Source organism: Cavia porcellus, unplaced genomic scaffold (assembly GCF_034190915.1).
Source record: "Cavia porcellus strain 051 isolate PalLab524CR breed Dunkin Hartley unplaced genomic scaffold, mCavPor4.1 scaffold_6, whole genome shotgun sequence".
Lineage (NCBI taxonomy): Eukaryota > Metazoa > Chordata > Mammalia > Rodentia > Caviidae > Cavia > Cavia porcellus.
In genome coordinates, this window is record NW_026947489.1 from 51,869,274 (window position 1) to 51,890,300 (window position 21,027).

The 21,027-nt window shown below is 43.0% G+C and overlaps 1 protein-coding gene and 1 pseudogene across 1 annotated transcript in view; one reads left to right on the forward strand and one right to left on the reverse strand.

Moving 5' to 3' along the window:
• Window positions 1-4,481: 4,481 nt before the first annotated feature.
• On the forward strand, window positions 4,482-5,422 carry LOC100724779 (olfactory receptor 2F1-like; annotated as a pseudogene).
• Window positions 5,423-7,644: 2,222 nt separating this feature from the next.
• Window positions 7,645-21,027, reverse strand: part of LOC106028893 (spermatogenesis-associated protein 31E1-like) — an 88,198-nt gene continuing 74,815 nt past the window's right edge. Inside the window, exons 2-4 of the mRNA XM_063250658.1 lie at window positions 12,659-12,716; window positions 12,054-12,114; window positions 7,645-11,786 (exon numbers count right to left, since the gene is read on the reverse strand). Of these exons, the coding sequence (XP_063106728.1) occupies window positions 7,664-11,786; window positions 12,054-12,114; window positions 12,659-12,716 (4,242 nt within the window). The 3' untranslated portion in view covers window positions 7,645-7,663. The remainder of the gene's footprint in view (window positions 11,787-12,053; window positions 12,115-12,658; window positions 12,717-21,027) is intronic.

The window sequence follows — 21,027 nt, forward strand, 5'->3', positions numbered from 1 at the left end:
TTACTAGGGAGGCTGGCCAGCTGATTTCTTGCTTGGCCCCAAGTCCAAGCGTCACTCTTTTTCAAACCAATAAAAGTCATATATGTCAATTCACAGACGGCATCATATTGTGTAGTGAGAAACTGAAAAGAAGCCTCCTAAAACTAAGAGTGACAATAGTCAAAATTGTAGCCAAGGCAATTAGTCAAGACAAGTAAAAGGGAAATGAGATTACTTTACCATAAAAGAAATGATTTGTACTCCAGGAAACCAAGATACTTTCCACTAGTATACTACACTGTAGGCTTCCATCCCCCTTTCTGACTACCCTGGCCATTCTGGAAGAAAAGATCTTTACAGAAAACAGGAAAGATGTATTTTCAGGTTAGGGTGCTGTGAGACTTACTTCCTCTTCTCCTTCCCATTACTTCAGTCCCTTTCCACCAGATCAGAGAAGTAAATATCCTGTTCCTCACTCCTGCCCATGGTCTCTAGCAATGCCATAGCCTTGAAGGAAGAGAAAGACTCTTTAGCCTAGGAACTGAAGAAACAAAAGTTGGAGAAACTGCTTTCAGCATGTTTATCCCACAGGGAACTTGGAACAGGACAGAGGTGGCATTGCAGAGGAGCTGGGGATGGGGGAGATGGGACAAGAACTCTGCCAGAGCAAGTAGCTCTGCTCAGGGGATTGCTGGGCTCCTAAGAGTTCTTGGCCAAGACTGACAAAGTAAAACCTCTACTCCAGGAAGAGGAGGGGAACAGACTCAGTGGCTTTCTAGGCAAGGTGCTGCCTCCTGTCCAAAATGAGTCCTGTGAAAGAGATGAATGCTCAGCCCTGGTGAGTCCCCACAGGGAGAGCTGAGAGAGTCCTGAGGATGAGCTGGATCTTCTGTGATACCAGAGCTGTCCTGGGCCACCTAGTGTGATTTTTCATTAGTCGCATTTCACACTATTCAAATTCCTTCCATGACAGGAATGATGTAGCTCATTGTGTTCAAGTCATGCAATGGCCTACTCACTCTTAGGCAGCCAGCAACAGTCTAGCTGAGATGATTTGTGGATGTAGATAGATATTGACAGAAGAAAGGATTGAGGTCAAAAGAGAAAAGTGATTTCCCTAGGCTTGAGGCACCTGTGTTATGTGGGACATTAGAAGGAATGGAAAGGGGTTGGGATGGTTGTAAGTGTCGAAGATAAACATTTCTTTTGAAAAAGAACTTGTTGAATATTACCAGCCATGAAGAAGTATAATTACTATGAAAAGGCTGGACTAGTCCCTAGTCTGCTAGAAACCTTGGTATCAGGGTTCATCCCAGTCAGGGGATAGAGCAAGGCTCATGTATCAGGAAGCCAGATGTGTTTCAGCCTTGACCCAAGTGCTTTTCCCATTTCTGCTGGCACAGCCCACTTCCCTATTCATTTACTCTCTCATTTTCAAATTTACCTGTTGGCCCTGCCCTTAAACAACTGTGTGGGGGATCTGAATCCTTTGATCCTGAGACCAGCTAGCTCTTAATACTGTATTACCTGCACTTCCTCTAACTTTACACACTGACTGAGGAGAAACCAAAGAATTTTCATTTCTTTTCTTGGAAAGATTTTAACTATAACTTCTCTCTGTGCGACCACTCAACACAAAGCTGAAGAAGTACAAGAATTCCTCAGGTTCACTTCATCTAATTTACTCTTCTGCAGTTGGAGACACTGTGGCTTCAGTTGTGTCAGGTGATTCAGGAATACATAGATGATTCCAGGTGAAACCCAGCTGCTCCTGTCTCCATGCATCTTAATCTGTATTACCACTCCAACAAGCACAGCCACTGGCTGTTCCTCTTCTCTGTTTCATTATTTCTGCACATCTGTTTCCCAGTTGAAACACTGAGACTGGGTGTCTCCAGGTGTGGAATGGTCATCCAGCTTCCTCTGAGTTCTCTCTGATGAGATTATGCTGGCTCACTCTCTCCATCTGCCCTTCCAGGCCGTCTCCTGAAAAAGGACCCATGATAATCTGGACCCCAATGTACTCTAGCAAGGGACATTTGATTTTACATCTAAACAGGGTTTCTTTCATGATATAAACTAGATGGTTTAATTGGTAGAGTTTATTGCCAAGGGGCTTTAGGTAACATGTGCTATTGACATCATGACCTACAGAGCACCTATTTACTTCATGTCTTGTCCATATATCTTCGGAAATAATTTACCTTGATGATGCATACTTGCTGAGTATAGATATGAGAGACTCTCAAGTTCATTCATCTGTTCATCTGATCTTATGCCAAATACACTGAGAAAGCACAGTTACTATCCATGCATTTCAGAGGAAGACTGAGCCTCACGAACTTGCCCAAGCAGGCTAAGGAGGGAGGTAAACTAGGGCACCAATTCCTTGATTCCCATTCCGAATTTCTCCTGCTCACCACAGTGCGCTTCTCTATAAGGCAGTGCAGCTCCCTGAGCCTCCCCACTAAGCTTCCACAGATGCCTCCCTTTCTAGTCAAGTCTACCCAGCAAACCCCACCTCTCCCAGATGGGCATTGTGAAGGATGAGAAATGAACACAGCCTGGAACCTTGCTTCAGCTTGATCCAGGTGCATCTGATCCTTGGCACATCACTTTCCCCCTGCTTCCTGGGACTCCTGCTTATAAAATGAAAGAGGTGGAATGTTTGACCTCTTTATTTTCTTCAATTTTGATCTCCTTCTGGAGGAACTCTTGATCCCTGGCACCAACCCTGAAAGTGAAGATTGCATCTACAGTAACAAGAGGCCTACAGAATGGCAGCAGATCCAAATTGAGTAGACCTATCCAAGGGCAAGGCTCTGGGGATAGCCATGGGCTCCCTGGCAGTACTCAGAGAGTCCCAGCCACTGCCCCCTCAGTTCTGACCCTACAAGCTAATCTTCACCCAGGAGAATCCACAGTCACGAGAACTCTGGCCACCATAGAACAGACCTCACAGGAGGCAGCAGACTCCTGCCCCATGCAGACCTTCTGCTCTCTCCTCCACAATAGGAATCCAGCTGCTATTTCCAGCCAGGAGAACCATCAGGTAAGTTATGCTTTTCAGTCTCTTGAATTTTATTTTGTGGCTCCACTCTGGGTTTCTTAACACTGATGTATTGCATTTGTATTCTCTTTGGTTTGTGATTTTCATACATGCTCTGGTTGGCTTGCCACAGATTTCTAACCAGGATCAATTATTAAAATTCCTTATTTGATTCTCTGGCACCACTGATCTTCTACACAAAAATCCTTGACTTTGAAAGGCAGTGTTTCCCAGAGTTTGGCTGAAATCATGATGCCTGATAAACTCAACACATTGTTCCATCAATGAAATATTTACCAATTAAACATTTCTTGGATCCAAATACATGCTCAGAAATTATACTTTTATGAAGAAAAATTGATAGTGTTTAATTCCACTTTCTAGAGGGCCAGTCATCAAATACAAGGGAGGAAGACCCAGTGTTACCCTGGCTGATGTTCAGTAGTTCAGCAGTCGAATGTGGTGTCATTGCTTTTCAAATATGGTTCATTACTGTCAAACTGTTTACTGGATATCTAAAAAACTGTTTCCATCTCACTAGATGAAGTGTTCCATTCTGAGAAATAAGAAATAACTAGAGTGATAATTTCATTACAAAGCTTATAATTTAATTAGCCAAGTATTAACCTTGCTCCCTCCTCTCCCTCACAGCACAATTAGCTTTATTAGTATTTTTGTGATTATCAATTTAATCTCTAGCTCTAGTGAAATTGTAATAACCAAGATAATCAGAGTCCTCACTTTTGTGCTTACAATCAGGTACCCAAAGTGGAGCTCAAGGCAGCACCTTTGGCTGAAAGGACGTGAGTTCCATCTGGACCGAGGGTGAGATGAGACGTGAGCAGACGCCTCTCACAGCAGTGGAGGAGGCTGAGCCTGAGGGAGCATAGAAACAGCTGAACCCAGACTTCAGAAAAACACCCAGAGCCCTCGCGCCTCCTTGCTTTCCCTTGTGTCCAAGTACATCTCTGTGTCCACTGCGGCCCCACACTGAAGGACCTTTCCTTTCTCCCACTTTCCTTCCTCACATACTCATTTTGCAGCTTTCTCTGCTTCAGTTTTATTTCAGTTTTCTTTCCTTTTACGCATTTTTCTATCATTTTTTACTTTCTCTGACATTTATTTTATATTTCTTATTTTTCTACTATTTACTATTTTCTATAATTATATTTTTATATTTTTTTGTCTTTTCATTGGGCCCACCCAAAGCCCTGGACATAACAGGCACAAACATCACTTGAGAACCTAATAGCTTAGTGTCAGAGCCCAGTGTCCCTTTCCCACTGTCTTCATGCACTGTCCTCTAATCTTCCAGGATAAAGAATCCCACCTCAGTGACCCTGTTTCATCTCACATCACAGGTGAGGGATTAACTCAAGACTCCAAAAGTGAGTCCTTTACCTGCCCATTCTCACACTGTTGCCCCAGCCCAGCAGCCCGTCCCACCTGCTCCATGAGGAGGGACAACGTGACCTGGGGGAGTGAGTTCATCCTAATGGGTCTCTCAGATGACAGACAGGCCCAGGCTGGGCTCTTTGTGCTCTTTGGGGCCACCTACCTGCTGACCCTGCTGGGCAATGGGCTCATCTTCCTCTTGATCGCACTGGACACTTGACTCCATCTGCCCATGTACTTCTTCCTCTGCCACCTTGCAGTTGTGGACATTTGCTACACCTCCAGCGGAGTCCCACAGATGCTGGCACACTTCCTGCTGGAGAAGAAGACCATCTCCTTTCCCCGATGTGGGACCCAGCTCTTCTTCTCCCTGGCCCTCGGGGGGACTGAGTTTTTGCTGCTGGCTGCCATGGCCTATGACCACTACGTGGCCTCTGTAAGCCCCTGCGTTACATGGCAGTGATGAGTCCCAGGCTCTGTGTGGCACTGGCTGGTGTCCCTTGGCTCATGGGCCTGGCTAACTCTTCTGTGGAGACAGCAGTCACCACGTGCCTGCCCACCTGTAGGCACAATGTGCTGAACCATGTGGCCTGTGAGACCATGGCACTGGTCAGGCTGGCTTGTGTAGATGTCACTCTCAACCAGGTGGACATAGTGGCCTCCAGTGTGGTGGTACTGCTGCTGCCCTGCTGCCTGGTCTTTCTGTCCTACATTCACATCGTGGCCTCCATCGTGAAGATCTGCTCCACCCAGGGACGCCACAGAGCCTTTGAGACCTGCACCTCTCACCTCTCCGTGGTCTCCATGTCTTATGGGATGGCTCTCTTCACCTATCTCCAGCCCTGTTCCAGGGCCCCAGCTGAGCAGGACAAGGTGGTGGTGCTCTTCTACCCTGTAGTATCTCCCATGCTAAACCCTCTCCTCTACAATCTGAGGAACAAGGACATCAAGGCTGCTGTAAATCAGATTCTGATGCGGAGCTCAGAGTCTAAATCATAGGTGATGACTTTTAGTTATAAGGGCTCTTCCCTGAGGACACTGGACACTGGATTAGGAGTGGCCAGAACAACACCCAAGAGTTTGTCTGGCTGTGCATGTGACCCTGTGTGTGTCACTGACAGGTGGTGGGACAGTGACCTGGGCTCCTCTCTCCTATTGTAATAGAGATGTGGAGGTTTCTGTCTCTGGACTCAAAGGAAAGGAATTATACTGACTTAACAATGCGCATGGCTGTATAATAATACATAATTATGCTACTAATCTGTGTTGTCTTATCAAAAGAACAGCTTATATTTTCATGGTTTCAGGAAAGTAATCGCAAGTTCAAGGCTGAACCAGGCTACAAGTCAGTTCAAAGCTACCTTAAATTTCATAGTGAGATCCTGTCTCATAAAAGCAAAAAACTCTTACAAACCAAAGACAAGTATGCACTTGAATGGAGCTCAGTGGGAGAGCAGTTTCCAAGTAGATAATGCCAGGAGGTCAGTGCATCCCCACACCCACCCTACCATAAAAGATATGTGCTGTCAAGGGTTTGGAGAAAAGAGAAATCTTGATCATAGAAAAATGTAAGTTTTTCATATTAAAATAATGGGTAATATGAAAATAAAAGAGACCTCAGAATAAGGGCCTAGTTCCTATTCAGTTGTCACCAGCAAGTCCTAGTAAACAGGGAAAGGACCTTGGACTTGAACAATTGGCCCTATTCCCAAAGCAATCTGTCCCATCCCTCCAGCTTTGGTAAGGAAAAGATGTTTTTGTATTTACTTTTATCTTGTGCTATTTTTAATCTCTATTAGTGTACTTTTTGTGTGGAGACTAGGATTCGAACTCAGGACCTCACCTGTGCTAAGCAGGCTTTGTGTGTGACAGCTTTATCCCCAATACCAGTCCTCATTAGTGCAGTGCTTTATTTTGACAAATAATCAACATCAAACAAATGACAAGGAACAAAATGGTCACCCCTGCAACTGCTCTGAACGAAGGAGAACATTATTAGGGGCATTTTTCTGAGTTTGCTGATCATGGGAGTTAGGGTGATTTTTAGTTTAAAGTTGAAACTTGCAATGGGTGATGAAACCCAAATAGATTTCCATAGTAGGAAGCTAAGAGCAAAGCCATGAGTGAGAACCAAGTGACATGGAGGTTTGGAGGCAAGAATCAGCTTTATGACTCGAGTAGACTTGGAGGGGATCACTCCCAAATAAATCAGGGCCCATGGCTCAGGGAGAGAGCTTTTCCTAAGACAATAGAAGCAGAAAGATAGAAGCAGAGGGGTTTGTCATTGGGAATTGGCTCTCACTGAGTCCGAAGTCCAGCCTCTCCTGGGAAAGGGGAACTAAAGTGCACTGACAGTTGAAAGTGGCAGTTTAAACAGGCTGAAACTGACACTGTCCTATGTCCCCAGGGGCCATTTTCTGTTATGAAATTAGGTGTTGGTTTAAGGCTCATTACTGGTATTTGTGAATTCTGGAAGTAGTAAACTGGAGGAGATGGCTGTACACACATGAATCAAAGAGAATTAGTCAAGAATAAACATTAGTAGCCAACTTTACTAAGAAGATTTGAAAGCCGGACCCAGACTTTCATGAAAATTTGTATTATGTGTTTGTGGTGGCCTTAATGTCTTCAAAAGATTCACAACATTTCCTTTTCATTGACATTTTGATTTCAGGGAAGAGCCATAAGCTACACTGTGGCAAATCTGGTAAATAAGGCTGTTGGCCACGCAGCACCACAACACCGTGCTTTTGCAGCCCACATTTCTGTGGATCGGCACCAGCAGCATACCTGCACTATTTTTATCATACCTTGTAAGGCCCCTCCGCAGAGGCATGTCCACAGCTGCGTCACCAAACAGCAGAACGATTTGTGGACCTAAACGCTGCCACCTACCAGAACCTTGCTCCACTTCCAGAGCTCCCTTACATTTAACCCTTCCTAGCTTTACTCCTAACAATCCTCACCCAGGAAACAAATGTGGTCACCATACTCTACTGATCATAGCATTTTGGGGGACTCATGGCACTATTTTCTGAGTATTCCTGAGCCATTCAAGAGGAAGAGGTGAGCTGAAAAGCTTGGCACTGAGCAAAGGGGGGTCAGGAAAGGAAGTTTGGAGACACCCAGGGACTTGCCTAACTCATAGCCTGAAGCTGCTCTTTAGAAAAGGAAACACGTACTTCTCAGACCTCAGCACAACACAGACAGAAACCACAACCTCTGATGAGAAAAAGTCATTTATTGGGATTCCACAGACATCTCTGTAGAAAGATGACCTTGGCCCATATAAGACCTGCCTGGATGAGACAGAGCAGGTTTGCTCAGCAAAGATTTTTCCCCAGGACGGATGTGGGAAGTATTGTGTGACTGATTGGGGAACACAGTTCTCTGAATGGCACAGTGCCTGGGGCAGTGAACAGGGGGCTCTGAGGCTCCAGCCCCCATGGGCCTCCTGTGGAAGTGACCAGGTAGGGGCCCAGGCTCCCTGGGTGGGAAGGCAGTATTGCTTGCCTTGTCTCTGCTCAGGCTTCGATTCGTCACATGGCCGAGGCGCTGGGGCCTGGCCTGTGGACCACAGGCCATGTTGCTCAGGATTCTGTTTTGCTGTGGAGAGGAAGTATTCTTGTGGCAGGAGGACCACCTATCTACCTGGGGTGCCCCTTTCTGCAAATTTTCTTTTGAGGCAGAAAATTCATGGTGTAGACTCATTTTCTCCTTTAGGATCCGCCTAACAGTGGTCATGAGCACGTGGGCTTCCACGCTGCCTGTGTCCCTAAGGACTCTGCCTTTTGTGCCCAACCCTCCACTTTGGGTCACAGTTTGGGGCTTGGCTTTCTGCAGGGGCTCTGCCTCGGCTCTGTCTTTCTTGGGCAGTATGTTCTGCAGAAAGTTCCTAACTCGGTTCCCAATGGTGGCTTCTGAAGGTGACATTTTCTTCTCTGACTGGAGAAGAGGCTTGGAGCCTGTGCTCTCTCTTACTTGCCTGACCTGAGGAGGGGGCATCTGCCCTCCAATTCCCCTTCTTCCTGCACATCGCTCTTCCTTCTCTCCTGGTTTGGGCTTCTCAAAGCTCCCTTTCTTCTCAGGTGGAACAATTATGTGGCTCTTGCTCATGCTGAGCTCCTGGGATTTGGGCCCCCTGGACTCCTTTTGTTCCTGGCCCTCCGTGTCCCTCCCTGAGAGGTCACATATCCCTTGGGAAGGTGATGGGTGACTAGTGACCATTTTACTGGGGCTCACAAAGCCCCCTCCACTCTCAGGTGGCCCAAACGTGCTGCTCTTGATCTCCTGTGGATCCTGGAGTTTTGAGATCCTGGGCTCCTTTTCATCCTGGCTAATTCTGTCCTGTATTATGGGGCCAACTATCCCTTGGGAAGGTGATGTGCTGTGAGTGGATGCTCCTTGGGTATTGGCCAGATGGGCTTGAGAAGCCAGGATGTCTCTGGTGAGGGGCATCTCTGAGGCAGAGTCTTGAAGGATCTCGCCAGTGGCAAAATCTTGCAGGACGACTCTGGTGGCTGAATCCTGACCCTTCTTTTTCAATGCTGCCTGTGTGTCCAAGAATGAGTTTCCTGGCTTCTGAAAAGTACAAATTCTGGGGGATGGAAGGCTTGTATTGGGTCCCAGAGAGTTTAAATTCCTTGGACTCACATTAAGATTTGAAGAGGGTGACATCACACTGGCTCTCTTGGTAACTTCCCACTCCAAGGGTTTCTTCACCTCTGTCTCCATGGGCTTCTGGATGTCTCTGTCCCTTGAACATGGAGATCCTACATTCATCTTTCCTGTTAACACTTGATGGGAAGTGTGTCGTGAGACCACGCCTCCTCTCTCCTGTGGATATCTGTCCATTACTGAGATTGGACTTGCACCAATGCTGCCGCTCCCTGGTCTTGAGACAGTATCAGGACACCAGACTCTAGTGTCTGTGCAGTACACGTTGGGCTGAGCAGTCAAGGTGGTCTCTTGTCCAGTTGGTACAGCTTCTGAGGACCCACAGTCATCCCCAGATAGACTCTTCATTGAGGATTTGAGTGAGTGATCAGTGACAGGACCCTGCATTTTGAGAACTGATATAACTGCTTTCACATTCTCTCCTGGAATACTCTGAGATGATTCTTCCTGCAAATTGCTATCCTGGTGGGTGGAGTCAGCCTTAGAGCTATGGGAGGCTGAGGAGGGAGCGGCAGGCTGTGGAAGCAATGAGGTCTGAGCCTTTGTCCGTTTCAAAATACATATGGCCTTAATGACCTTAAAGGCAAGGCCCCACCTGTGTCTTACACAGAAGCTTTTCAGATGTGTTTCCAGCATTTTCTTAGTCCCAGGCTCAAGGACAGAAAGGTCCTGGGTGTTCCTGCCATACTCCTGACCCTTAAAGGATTGTTTATCCCAAGGTTCTATGGGGATGTTTGAGTTTCTAGAACGGTCACAGGCATGGTCCATAGTATGGGTGGAATGATCAATACCCACAGGGATTCCTCCCCCCGTCTGCTCAAACTTCCCAGTTGGACAGATGCTCTCACTGTCTTCCAGGTGGTTCTTGTCTGGACTGCTTACTGGATCATTGCCTGAATCACTTCTTAGGAGTGTCAATTCCTTCCTTGGTGATTTTGGATCACAGATGGACTCTAGTTCATTCACCGGGGAGATTTCTAGACCCTTGAGTAGGTCTTTTGGAGCCTTCTCCAGGTCATTGCTTGAGTGTTTCCCTACTTGGGATATTTCTGGGAGCTCTGATATGGTCTTTTGTATGACCTGACTGCTTTTATCTGAAATCATTGAAGTCTGAGAAGGCCCACAATTTTCCTTTACCTGCCTTGTTCCTGGGTCTTTTTTCCTGTCCATAGACTGGGAGACCTTCTGGGGCATTCCACACATCAATCTTGTTTGAAGATGCTCCTCTAGTTGTTCACGGATCTTAAAGTAGATAACATCCAGTGGGAGCTTGCCAGAGGACTTGTTTTTCTGGATGGCTCCAGGTTTGTCAGCAGGCTGGCTAAAAACTTTAGATTTTTTGATCACAGGAGGAAAACCTCTATTTTCCTCTGGATCCATCAAATACTTGTGTTGTTGGCGCTGAATTGTAGGTGAAACAGGGTATTTCTTCGCTTTCTGATCTTTAAGACTAGAAACTTCCCAGGCCCTGGCTTGAGGTGAACAGCAAGGAACATTTGGGAGAGATGGAGCATGCTTCTGGGTCTGTTTCTGAGACACAGATGGGGGTTGGGATGAAGGCAGGGCTGGAGTGAATGTGTGGGGCTGAGCCACATGGTGAACCAAGGGCCGAGGGGGATAGAGTTGTGGAGTAACATTGGACTGAATTCGTGCTGGGACATAATTACTGAGTCCGTTGAATAAAATGGTAGAAAACTCTAGTGAGGCATCAGGCACTCTGGTGTGACCCACGAGGGACTCGCTGTGTAGAACTGGGAGGCCCCAGAAAAACTGGCTCCCTGTGTGTTGCACATGATCCCCCCAGAAGATCTTTGGGTAGGGGAGCTGTGGCAAAGCAGGAAACTCTTCTTTTGTTTTCCAGAACGGTTGTGACATAATAGGGTCCTGTTCTTTGCCCAGGGACTTTAACATATTTCCCAGAGAACGCAGGGGGCTGTGTGGCCCCTCCCCTTTAGTGTTCTTACAGATTTTCAGTTCCACTTTCTTAGTGATGAGTATTTCCAGCACCTTCTGGACATCAGGATTGAGGAAATGGGAACCAATATTCTCCCCCTTTGTGGGGGTGGTGTCTGCTAAGAATGAGGTCACTGGCAATTGGGGGACAAGGTGACCTGCCTGGGCTTCACTATTGGAAAAGCTGGAGTGATACAAGGCTCTGGGGGGCTCCTGACACTCAGGAAGGGTTGAGATGGCACAGAGTGAGTGACCAAGAGTTGAAATTGCTGGGACAGGTGAAGAAAATGAACTGTGGCTGGGTGGAGAGGAATTAGGTGAGATGGTCCCCAGTGGGACGAGCGATGAATCCTGCTGAGGAAGAGCCAGGCTGCTGTCTGGCAAAAGTGGTGGAGAGGCCATGGGGCCAGGGGAAGGTAACGGGGATGAAAATGGCTGGAGTGAAAGGCATCCTAGAGGAATTGAAGCCTCTGGTGGTGAAGAGGCCCTCGAGGGTGACTGTGACCCCAGAGAAAGTGGAAAAGTCTTCAGACCTGGTGACATTGGAGGTGGGAAGTGCTCAGTTGAAGGAGCCTGGGAAACCAGGGAGGATGAAGCAGTGATAAACATGTCCTCCAAAGGCTGACTACCTGAGCTGTCAGCTCTAGTAGATAATGGTTGAAACGTCTCACCAGGGGCATCTTCCATTGGGAACTGATTGAATCTGTTACCATGTAGGAGATTCCCCAGGTGGCTGAAGAAGACAAAAGGCACAAGCTATAGACAGGAGCACATGGGAATAGCAAGTCAGGCAGCGTACACAGGAGAAGACCACTGCTGTCTATGGGCTTTCCAGGGCCCCACATCCTGATGCTACAAAGGCCTTGCACCCAGGGTTTTAGTCACACCCCAATCCAAGTTGTAGTGTCCCCACTACTCCCAAAACTCAGCCCAGGCCCCTCAGGTCACATCATAGCCCTTGGTATGGAGGAGACACAGAGAGAAGTAGAAAGTTTCTCACCTATGCAGAAGTGAATCCAGGTCATTAATCCTTTCTCCTTCCTCCCAGAAGGCTCTGCGAGCTGGAAAAGGATGGTGGGAAGGGTTATAGAGGAGAAGAGAGGAGACCCAAATAAAATGTTTCTTTGGATAAAAATGAGGAACTCAAGTATGGAATCCATGTATCACTGTCCAAACCAGTGACAGTGATATCAAGTCACACAGAGAAACACCACTTAATCATTTATAAGGTGCCTCCATCTCCACTAACCTACAGGTTCTTCATAATCTTTCTGTGGAGGAGAAAGGGTAGATCATCTCAAAGAGAGATGTGTAATAGTGAGGAGAAGCAGTTCTCCACAGCTGTATAAAGAGGTCCCACCATGAAATTCAGGCAGCACTGGTCCACAGACACCCACTTCACCTCTCCTGGACATCACCTGTCCCCAAGTCTGGCACAGCTGTGTTCCAAGCACAGAGCTGAGGAATGTCCTCAGCTCTGCTTTCCTTCCCAGGAGCCAGCCACCCTCCCCTGCCTCCCCAGCTGGCATCCTCAAGAGGGAGACTCCAGTTGCTCAGGGACAAGCAAGGTCAAGGCACCTCTAGGGTGGAAGAAGCAAACCTCACCTCTCAGAGGGCAGCTCCTTTTTCGGATCCTACTCCAATCCTTCTTCACCATGTGGTACTGAAAGACAAGAAAGAAAGGTGAACTTGAGTCCAATGCTCTCTCTTCTCTCCCTAGGCAAGTCTACTGAAGTCCTTTAATATAACTTTCTAATTTAGCAAATGAAATTCATTCTTAAAGTTTCTTCTGTTTTCCTTCTTTGGATAACACAGAAGATTTTCTAAGCAAGCTCTATTATGCATGTCTTTTCACAGCACAATATCTCTGCTGAGACAGCAGAGGTATCTACAGCTGTCAAGTGGAATCTGCTTCCTGAGGACACAGGTTGATTCTAGTCTCTGTTGGGAAACCCTCAGGGGCTCAGTAATACCCATGGATCAGCACAGCACACAGACAATACAATACTTGGCCAGAGGAACTTGCTCCAAAAAGGGGGTTTTGGAACCAGTGCTGTGGCTCTGTTCTACTACAGATGTCTCTTGCTTCTTGGGAATCCAGTCCTTGGGCTCTGAAGTACAGTTTGATTTTAGTGTCTGATTTACAAAAAAAAGGAAAGGAAGGAAGAAAGAATGAAAGAAAGAAAGAAACCCTGCCTCAAAAAGAAAGTTAATAAATGAATGAGTAAAGAATGATGTTCTAATATTTCCTGAGACTTTCTCTCTTATTTGTCTCCCCTTCTTTTGGAAAAGTGGTAGAAAGAAGAGTAGAAGAAAGAGAGAATTGCTCTTTGTTGCATACAGCCTGAGTATCTCTCACCTTTCTGGAACATTCCTTCTTCCTTAGTGGTGGAGGTGGTAGGGATGGATTATCCGGGAGGAAGGGTAAAAGCAGGAGGAAGAGCCCCAGTCCACCCACAAAGGCGAGGATCATATCCATAGCCCAAGGGGTGGAGCTGAGATTTAGCCATGTGGCACCAACGCTCTTCAGAAGAGAGTCAAGATTCTCTAACATCTGAATCACATAGTTGCTCTCAGGCAAGTGAGCCCCGACAGTTTCCTAGTGCACCAGAAAGGACGGCTGCAGGCCTAGGTCACAGAGCTCTACTATCCTTGTCACAAAGCACCCCTCCCAGTGGGCAGGGGAGAGGTGACAACAACCTGAGGCTCAGTCACTACCCCTCCCCCACCATGCACTGCACTGCAGAAGCCCCACCGGAAACTCCTGACCTTCCAGGTCCCTCGTGCCAGCTTCTTCTTCTCAACCTGCCAAATGCAAAGGCTAATCTATTTGGAATTCTGCCTCTTCTCTCCAGCTACTTCCTTGGAATCCTCTGCCTGAACTCCATCAGTTTTATGATTGTTGAAAAGTTTTAGTTTTCTCCAGAATTTATGAACTTTATTTTAAAGAAATGAAACAATAAAAACTGTAATAAACAATAAATAAACAATAAAAACAGAATTTCAAAACAAGATAATAGAAAATTAATAGTGGTTAATATATTGCATATTTTTATCCTCATCATAGTTGTTCAAATTACAAGACTCATGCCTATAAAATTGGTTAAACAATATAAGCACATTTCTTTTCAATGTACTAAAAGAAATTAGTTTAGACACCTGGGCCACCCCTCCCCCCACATGACCTAACCACCTTGGACTACTGCCACTGAGCCCTCCCATCTGCAGGAATACCTGGGCAGCCCAGGCATGATCTAGCCAACTTGGACTGCTGCCACTGGGCCTGCCTCTCCGTGAGAACACCTGGACTGCCCCAGCAGGCCTGGGTCACCTAGAACTGCCACCACTGGCCCCAGGCCCATCTGGGACACCCGAGACATGACTGAGCTACCTCTGACTACCGCCATGGGATTATCCCTTGGGGAATCCACCTGCCTATGGACTTAGTACTGCAGTTGATCTTTTGATCCAATCCCTTCTCCCAGAACTGTGCTGGCTGGATGTAAGACTCAGGAACATCTCACTCAAACTGAAGACCGCAGCAGGCTCCAGTCAGTGTGGTGAGTTGGCCCCTAAAATAGAGGTCTGCAGTGGGTAAACAGCAGTGTAAGTGAAACTGCCTCCAACTGTAAGACCTTGATGAACCTGGCAAGAGAGTGGATAATCCCCTCCTTCACACATTGAACATCAGACAGGTTGAGGACTGTGCCATTAAGGCCTCTCGCAAAGTGGAGAAAATTAAAAGAGCTTATGAGACCCCAGTGACACAGTAGGGCCTCAGCTGACACAAGCATTGTAGACAGGGAGATCTGGTGACCTGCAGCAACCTTAAGACATAGCAATAGCAAGAACTAAAAGTTGACTTACATCAATACTTCAGGGCTAGTTAGCCCAGAAAGAATATAGGACTCACACAACAGGTGCTGTAGTAGGAATTCAGGTGACTGGCTCTCCACCTCATTGTGATACCCAGCAATTGGAGAAACATCAACCACACAGTAGAACCCTGAAATACACACACTGGCATTTGAAACTGTTGAGATTGAAGGACCAAATATTTACCCAAAATGTAAAATGACAAAATGAAAGGCAAAATGCACTCTCAAACGTCTAGTCCATCAGAAGCAAGTACAGGTGACACTGAAATAGAGGACATTAAAAATCATACACCAGAACTCTCTGAAAAGATAGCAAATGCAGTAAAGAAACAAATCCATCAGGCTATAGAGGAAATCAAATTAGAAATAATGTCTTATATAAAGACAGAAATAGCAACTTTAGTAAATAAGTTGCTCAACATAGCCAGAGAAGAAATAGATTTTAAAAATATACAGGAGCATGGGAAATTGAAACTTTGAGTGAACCATGCAGAAAACAAGCAGAATCCATGAAACAAATTCAAAGAGATGTCCAAGAAACAAAAAATTCTATTGAAAACTGGCAAAACTGTTTAAATGAAGCTGAGGATAGAATTTCAAACTTTAAAGACAGGATCACAAATAGCAATCATGAAAAGATAGAACTTATAAAAACAACAAAGCAACATGAAATGACAATCCAGCAGCTTCAGAATGATGCCAAGAGAAACAATATTTAAGAGTAATAGGCATCAGTGAAGATGCAACAGTCAATACAAATGACATAACTAAATTATTCACAGAAGTAAAAGCAGAAAATTTCCAACACATAGGGAAAAAAATTTGATATACAAAGAAAGGAATACAGAATGTCAAACAGTGACAACCAATATAAATATATACCCAGAAATATAATAATTAAGATCCCATACATACAGCATAAAACGAGAATAACTAAAACCTGTTAAAAACACAGCTCACCACCTATCTAGGAAAGCCTATTAGAATCACAGCAGACTTTTCAGCACAAACCTTCAAGTTAAGATGAGCTTGGAGTGAAGTATTTCAAGCCCTAAAAGAAAACAATTTTCAACCCAGATTGATGTACCCAGAAAAACGGTCTTTCAAATTTAATGGAGAAACGAGATACTTCCATGGTAAAGAACAACTGAAGAAATTCATGTCCATTAAACCAACCCTAAAAAGAATACTGAAAGACATGCTAGATAGACATAAAAATGACCACAATCTCCAGAACAGCAAAAGGAAGAAATCATCAAGCTGGACAAGAAATTAAAGAAGGGAGAAAAGCAGGAAACCAATAATAGGAACACAACATGGCAAAGTCAAGCCAGTACATATCAGGGATATCCATAACTGTAAGTGGGCTCAATTCACCTATCAAAAGAAACAGGTTGACACAATGGATCAAGAAACAGGATCACACAATACACTGTATACAAGAAACACATCTGACTCAAAAAGAAACTCATAGATTAAAAGTCAAAGGGTGAAAAACAGTATTCCATGCAAATGAAAAAAGCAGGGGTATCTATTCTGTTTGCAGGCAAAGTGAACTTCAAACCTGAAAGTATTAAAAGAGATAAAGAAGGCCACCACATACTTATAAGTGGAAAACTACAAAAGGAAGAACTAACAATTACAAATATATATGCACCAAATACAGGAACACCTAGCTATATAAGATAAATACCAAGAACATGAAAAATCAAATACACAAGAACACAATTGTAATAGGAGACCTTAATATCCCATTGTCACAAAAAGATAGATCAACTAGACAAAAAGTTAGCAAAGATATAACAGAACTGAATTATACCTGTGAGCAAATGGACTTAGTGGATGTTTACAGAGTGTCTACCCAACCACATCAGCATATGCATTTTTCTCAGCCGCACATGGGACATTCTCCAAAATAGACCATATATTAGCCCATAAAGCATTCTTAACTAAATGCCAAGTGGATGAAAATATCCCATGCATAATATCTGATCATAGCACACTAAAATTGTAAATAAATGGGAAAAAATCCTGCAAAACCTGCATAAATACGTGGAAATTAAATAACAACCTTCTGAATAACCAGTGGAATACAGATGAAATTAAGGAAGAAATAAAACAATACCTAAAATACAATGAAAATGCAGATACAACATACCATAACCTATGGGATGCAATAAAAGCAGTGCTAAGAGGAAATATATAGCAATAAATAGTCATATAAAGAAAATGGTATGAACACAAATAAATAACCTACTGCTACATCTCAAGCTTTTAAAAAGAAAAAAGAGCAAGTCAAACCTAAAGCTCAAAGAAGGGAGGAAATTGTAAAGATTAGAGCAGAAATTAATGCAATTGAAACTAAAAAAAAACCACAAAGAATTAATGAAACAAAGAGCTGATATTTTGAGAGAATAAATAAATAAACCCCTGGCCAACCTTAACAAGAAAAACAGAGAAAAAACTCAAATCCATGCAATAAGGACTGAAAAGAAGGAAATTATTACAGATCCCATGGAAATTCAAAAGATCATCAACACCTATTTTGAAAATTTCTACGCACATTGGGTGGAAAACACAGAGAAAATGGACAGATTTCTAGGAACATATAAATTACCAAAGTTCAATCAAGAAGCTATAGCAATTTTGAATAACCCAATATCAGCTACTGAAATTAAAAAATATGTTTAAAAAGTTACCAACAAAGAAAAGCCCAGGTCCTGATGAATTCATGGCTGAATTCTATAAGAAATTTAGAGATTTAATGCCAGTACTCCTTAAACTCTTCAGTGAAATTGAAAGAGAAGCAGTCCTTCCTAACCCATTCTTGGAGGCAAGTATTACTCTGATACCAAAACCAGAAAAAGACCAAACCAAAAAGGAGAACTATAGACCAATCTCACTAATGACCATTGATGCAAAGATTCTCAATAAAATATTGGCAAATTGAATGCAGCAAGTCATCGAGAAGATTATACACCCTGACCAAGTGGGTTTTATTCCAGGAATGCAGGGATGGTTCAACATATGCAAATCAATAAATGTAACACACCACATCAACAGAGCCAAAAATAAAAATCACATGATCATCTCAGATACAGAGAAAGCTTTCAATAAAGTCCAACACATTTTCATGATAAAAACTTGGAATAGATGGTATGTACCTCAAATGCCACCTATGACAAACCAACAGCCAACATTGTACTAAATGGACAAAAACTGAAAGTCTTCACTCTAAAATCAGGAACAAGACAAGGTTGTCCACTATCACCACTCCTATTCAATATAGTTCTGGAAACATTAGCCAGAGCAATCAGACAAGAGGCAGAAGTAAAAGGAATAGAAATAGGAAATGAAGAATTAAAATTATCATTATTTTTAGAAAATGCAATACTTTACATAGAAGATCCCAAACTCTACATTAAAAGACTGCTAAAGGTAATAAACAAATTCAGCAGCATAGCTCAAAACAAAGTCAACACTCAAAAATCAGTAGCATTCCTGTACACAAACAAAAAACTCACCGAGAAAGAAATTATGGAAATATCGCCTTTCACAATAGCATCTAAAAAAATGAAATACCTAGAAATCAACCTAACCAAGAATGTAAAAGACCTATATGCTAAAAATTATAATACTCTAAAAAAAGGAGATTGAAGAGGATATTAGAAAATGGAAGGATATTCCTTGCTCTTGGTTGGGAAGAACCAAAATTGTGAAAATGGCCATACTCCCAAAACTGTTAAACAGATTCAATGCAATCCCCATCCAAATATCATTGACATACCTTACAGATCTAGAGAAAATATTCCTAAAATTCATCTGCAAACTGAAGAAACTAAGAATAACAAAGGCAATTCTGGGTAACAAGGCAAGACAGGAGTCTTTTCAATTCCTGACTTGAAACTATACTACAAAGCCACAGTGATAAAATCAGCATAGTACTGGCAAATAAATAGAACTGAGGATCAATAGAACAGATTAGAATATACAAACACTACTACAAAGACACTCAGCCATCTTATATTTGACAAACAGGTGAAACAGTCACTGGACAAAAGATAGCCTCTTTAATAAATGGTGTTAGAAAACTGACATTTCACATGCCAAAGAATGAAAATAGACCCATGGCTATCACCATACATTAACTAAAGTCAAAATGGATCAAAGATCTAAATATTAAAACAGAAACACTAAATCTACTGGAGGACAAGGTAGGTAAAAATTTTGGAGACATAGGGATAGAGAGAGAATTCATGCATAAAACACAAACAGCATGGGAAATACCTCAAAGAATCAACAACTGGGATCTCATATTACTAAAAAGTTTTGCACTTCCAAGGAAATCATCAATAGAGTGAAAAGAAAATGCACAGAATGGGAAATAATTTTAACCAACAATCCCTCACACAAAGGAGTTATATCCAGAACATATAAAGAACTGAAAAACACCAAGCCCCCCAAATTCAAAGACCCTTTCCAAAAATGGGCATCAGAGATGAACATACAGTTCTCAGATGAAGACATACAAATGGCAAATAAATACATGAAGAAATGTTCACCATCACTTGTCATTTGAGAAATGCAAATTTGAAATTTCATCATACCGTGGAAAGAATGGCTGCCATCAAGAAAACAACTGATAACAAATATTGGCAAGAATGCAGGGCAAAAGGAACACTTCTCTACTGGTGGTGGGAGTGCAGACTGGTGAAACCACTGTGGAAATCAGTATAGGGATTCCTGAAAAAACTATGGTTGTAAAGTACATTCAATCCAGCTATTCCCCTCCTGGGTATTTTCCCAGAAAAATTGAAAATGTCATGTCACAGTGATATATGTGCACCCATGTTCATAGCAGCACAATTTGTGATAGCTAAATCTTGGAAACAACCAAAATGCCCATCAACTGCAGAGTGGATTTTTTAAAAATGTGGCTTTTTATACAATGGAATGCTATTCAGCTATAAAAAAGGATGATCTTGAGGCCTTTATAGGCAACTTGAGAATATCCTCATTAGTGAATTCACATTAGTGAATATCACATTGTTTCTCTAGTGTAAAAATAGTAAGAACTGACAGAATAATGGGATTCAAAAATTATATAAGATATTGTAAAATCTTATATATTGAAAGGGAAGGAAAGTGCTATAAAGAATATAATGATATGTATAGCGTGTGAGATAGATATATTACTAAATTTCTATTAAATCATTGAACAGAAGAGATTGCATTGTCAATGTCTGAGTACCTAGTCACTTTTTATGCTTTGATTTTATAACTTTAATGGCTATTGTTAAGATGATAATATGTAATCTATCAATTAATGATTTTATGATGTTAATTGTTTTGAATTCTGTATTCTACTATTTTCTCATTTTTCTATTTTAATTTTCTCTTCTTTCTTGAAATAAAAGTTAAAAAATTAGTGTAGTTATGTTGTATGTATAAATATGTATTTTTTTCTTTCCCTTCCTTCTTTTCTGCTTTCCTCCATTCCAGGTGTTCTTTCCTTTGTGGAAGATTCTTCCCCTTTTATGATATGCTTTGGACATTTTGGATACTGTTGATACTTTGAGTTTCTTACATTAGGATGACAATATGATGTTTACACTGCACATCTGATTTATTTCACCTATCAGTATGGTCTCCAGTTGCATCCATTTACCTATGAAAGCCTTGGGTTTATCCTTCTTTATAGTTGAGTAGTACACCTTTGTATAACAATACCACCTCTTTTTAGTCCATTCTGCTGTTGATGGACATTTGAGTTGTTTCCAAGCTTCAGGTAAGACAAACTGTGTTGTTATAAACATGGGTGCACATACATCGCTGTGGTATGATGTTTTTAATTCTTCTGGGAAAATACCTGGAGGGGAAGCAGGATTCAATGTGACTTCTAATCCTAGTTTTTTGAGGAATCTCCCACTGGTTGCATTAGTAGTTCTATCAGTCTACATTCCTTCCCACCAACAATGGAGAAGGGTTCCTTTTCCCCACAGCCTTGCCAGCATTTGATATTGATTGATTTCTTGGTGATCACCTTTCTTTCTGGTGTGAGATAGAAATTCAGTTTTATTTTAATTTGCATTTCTT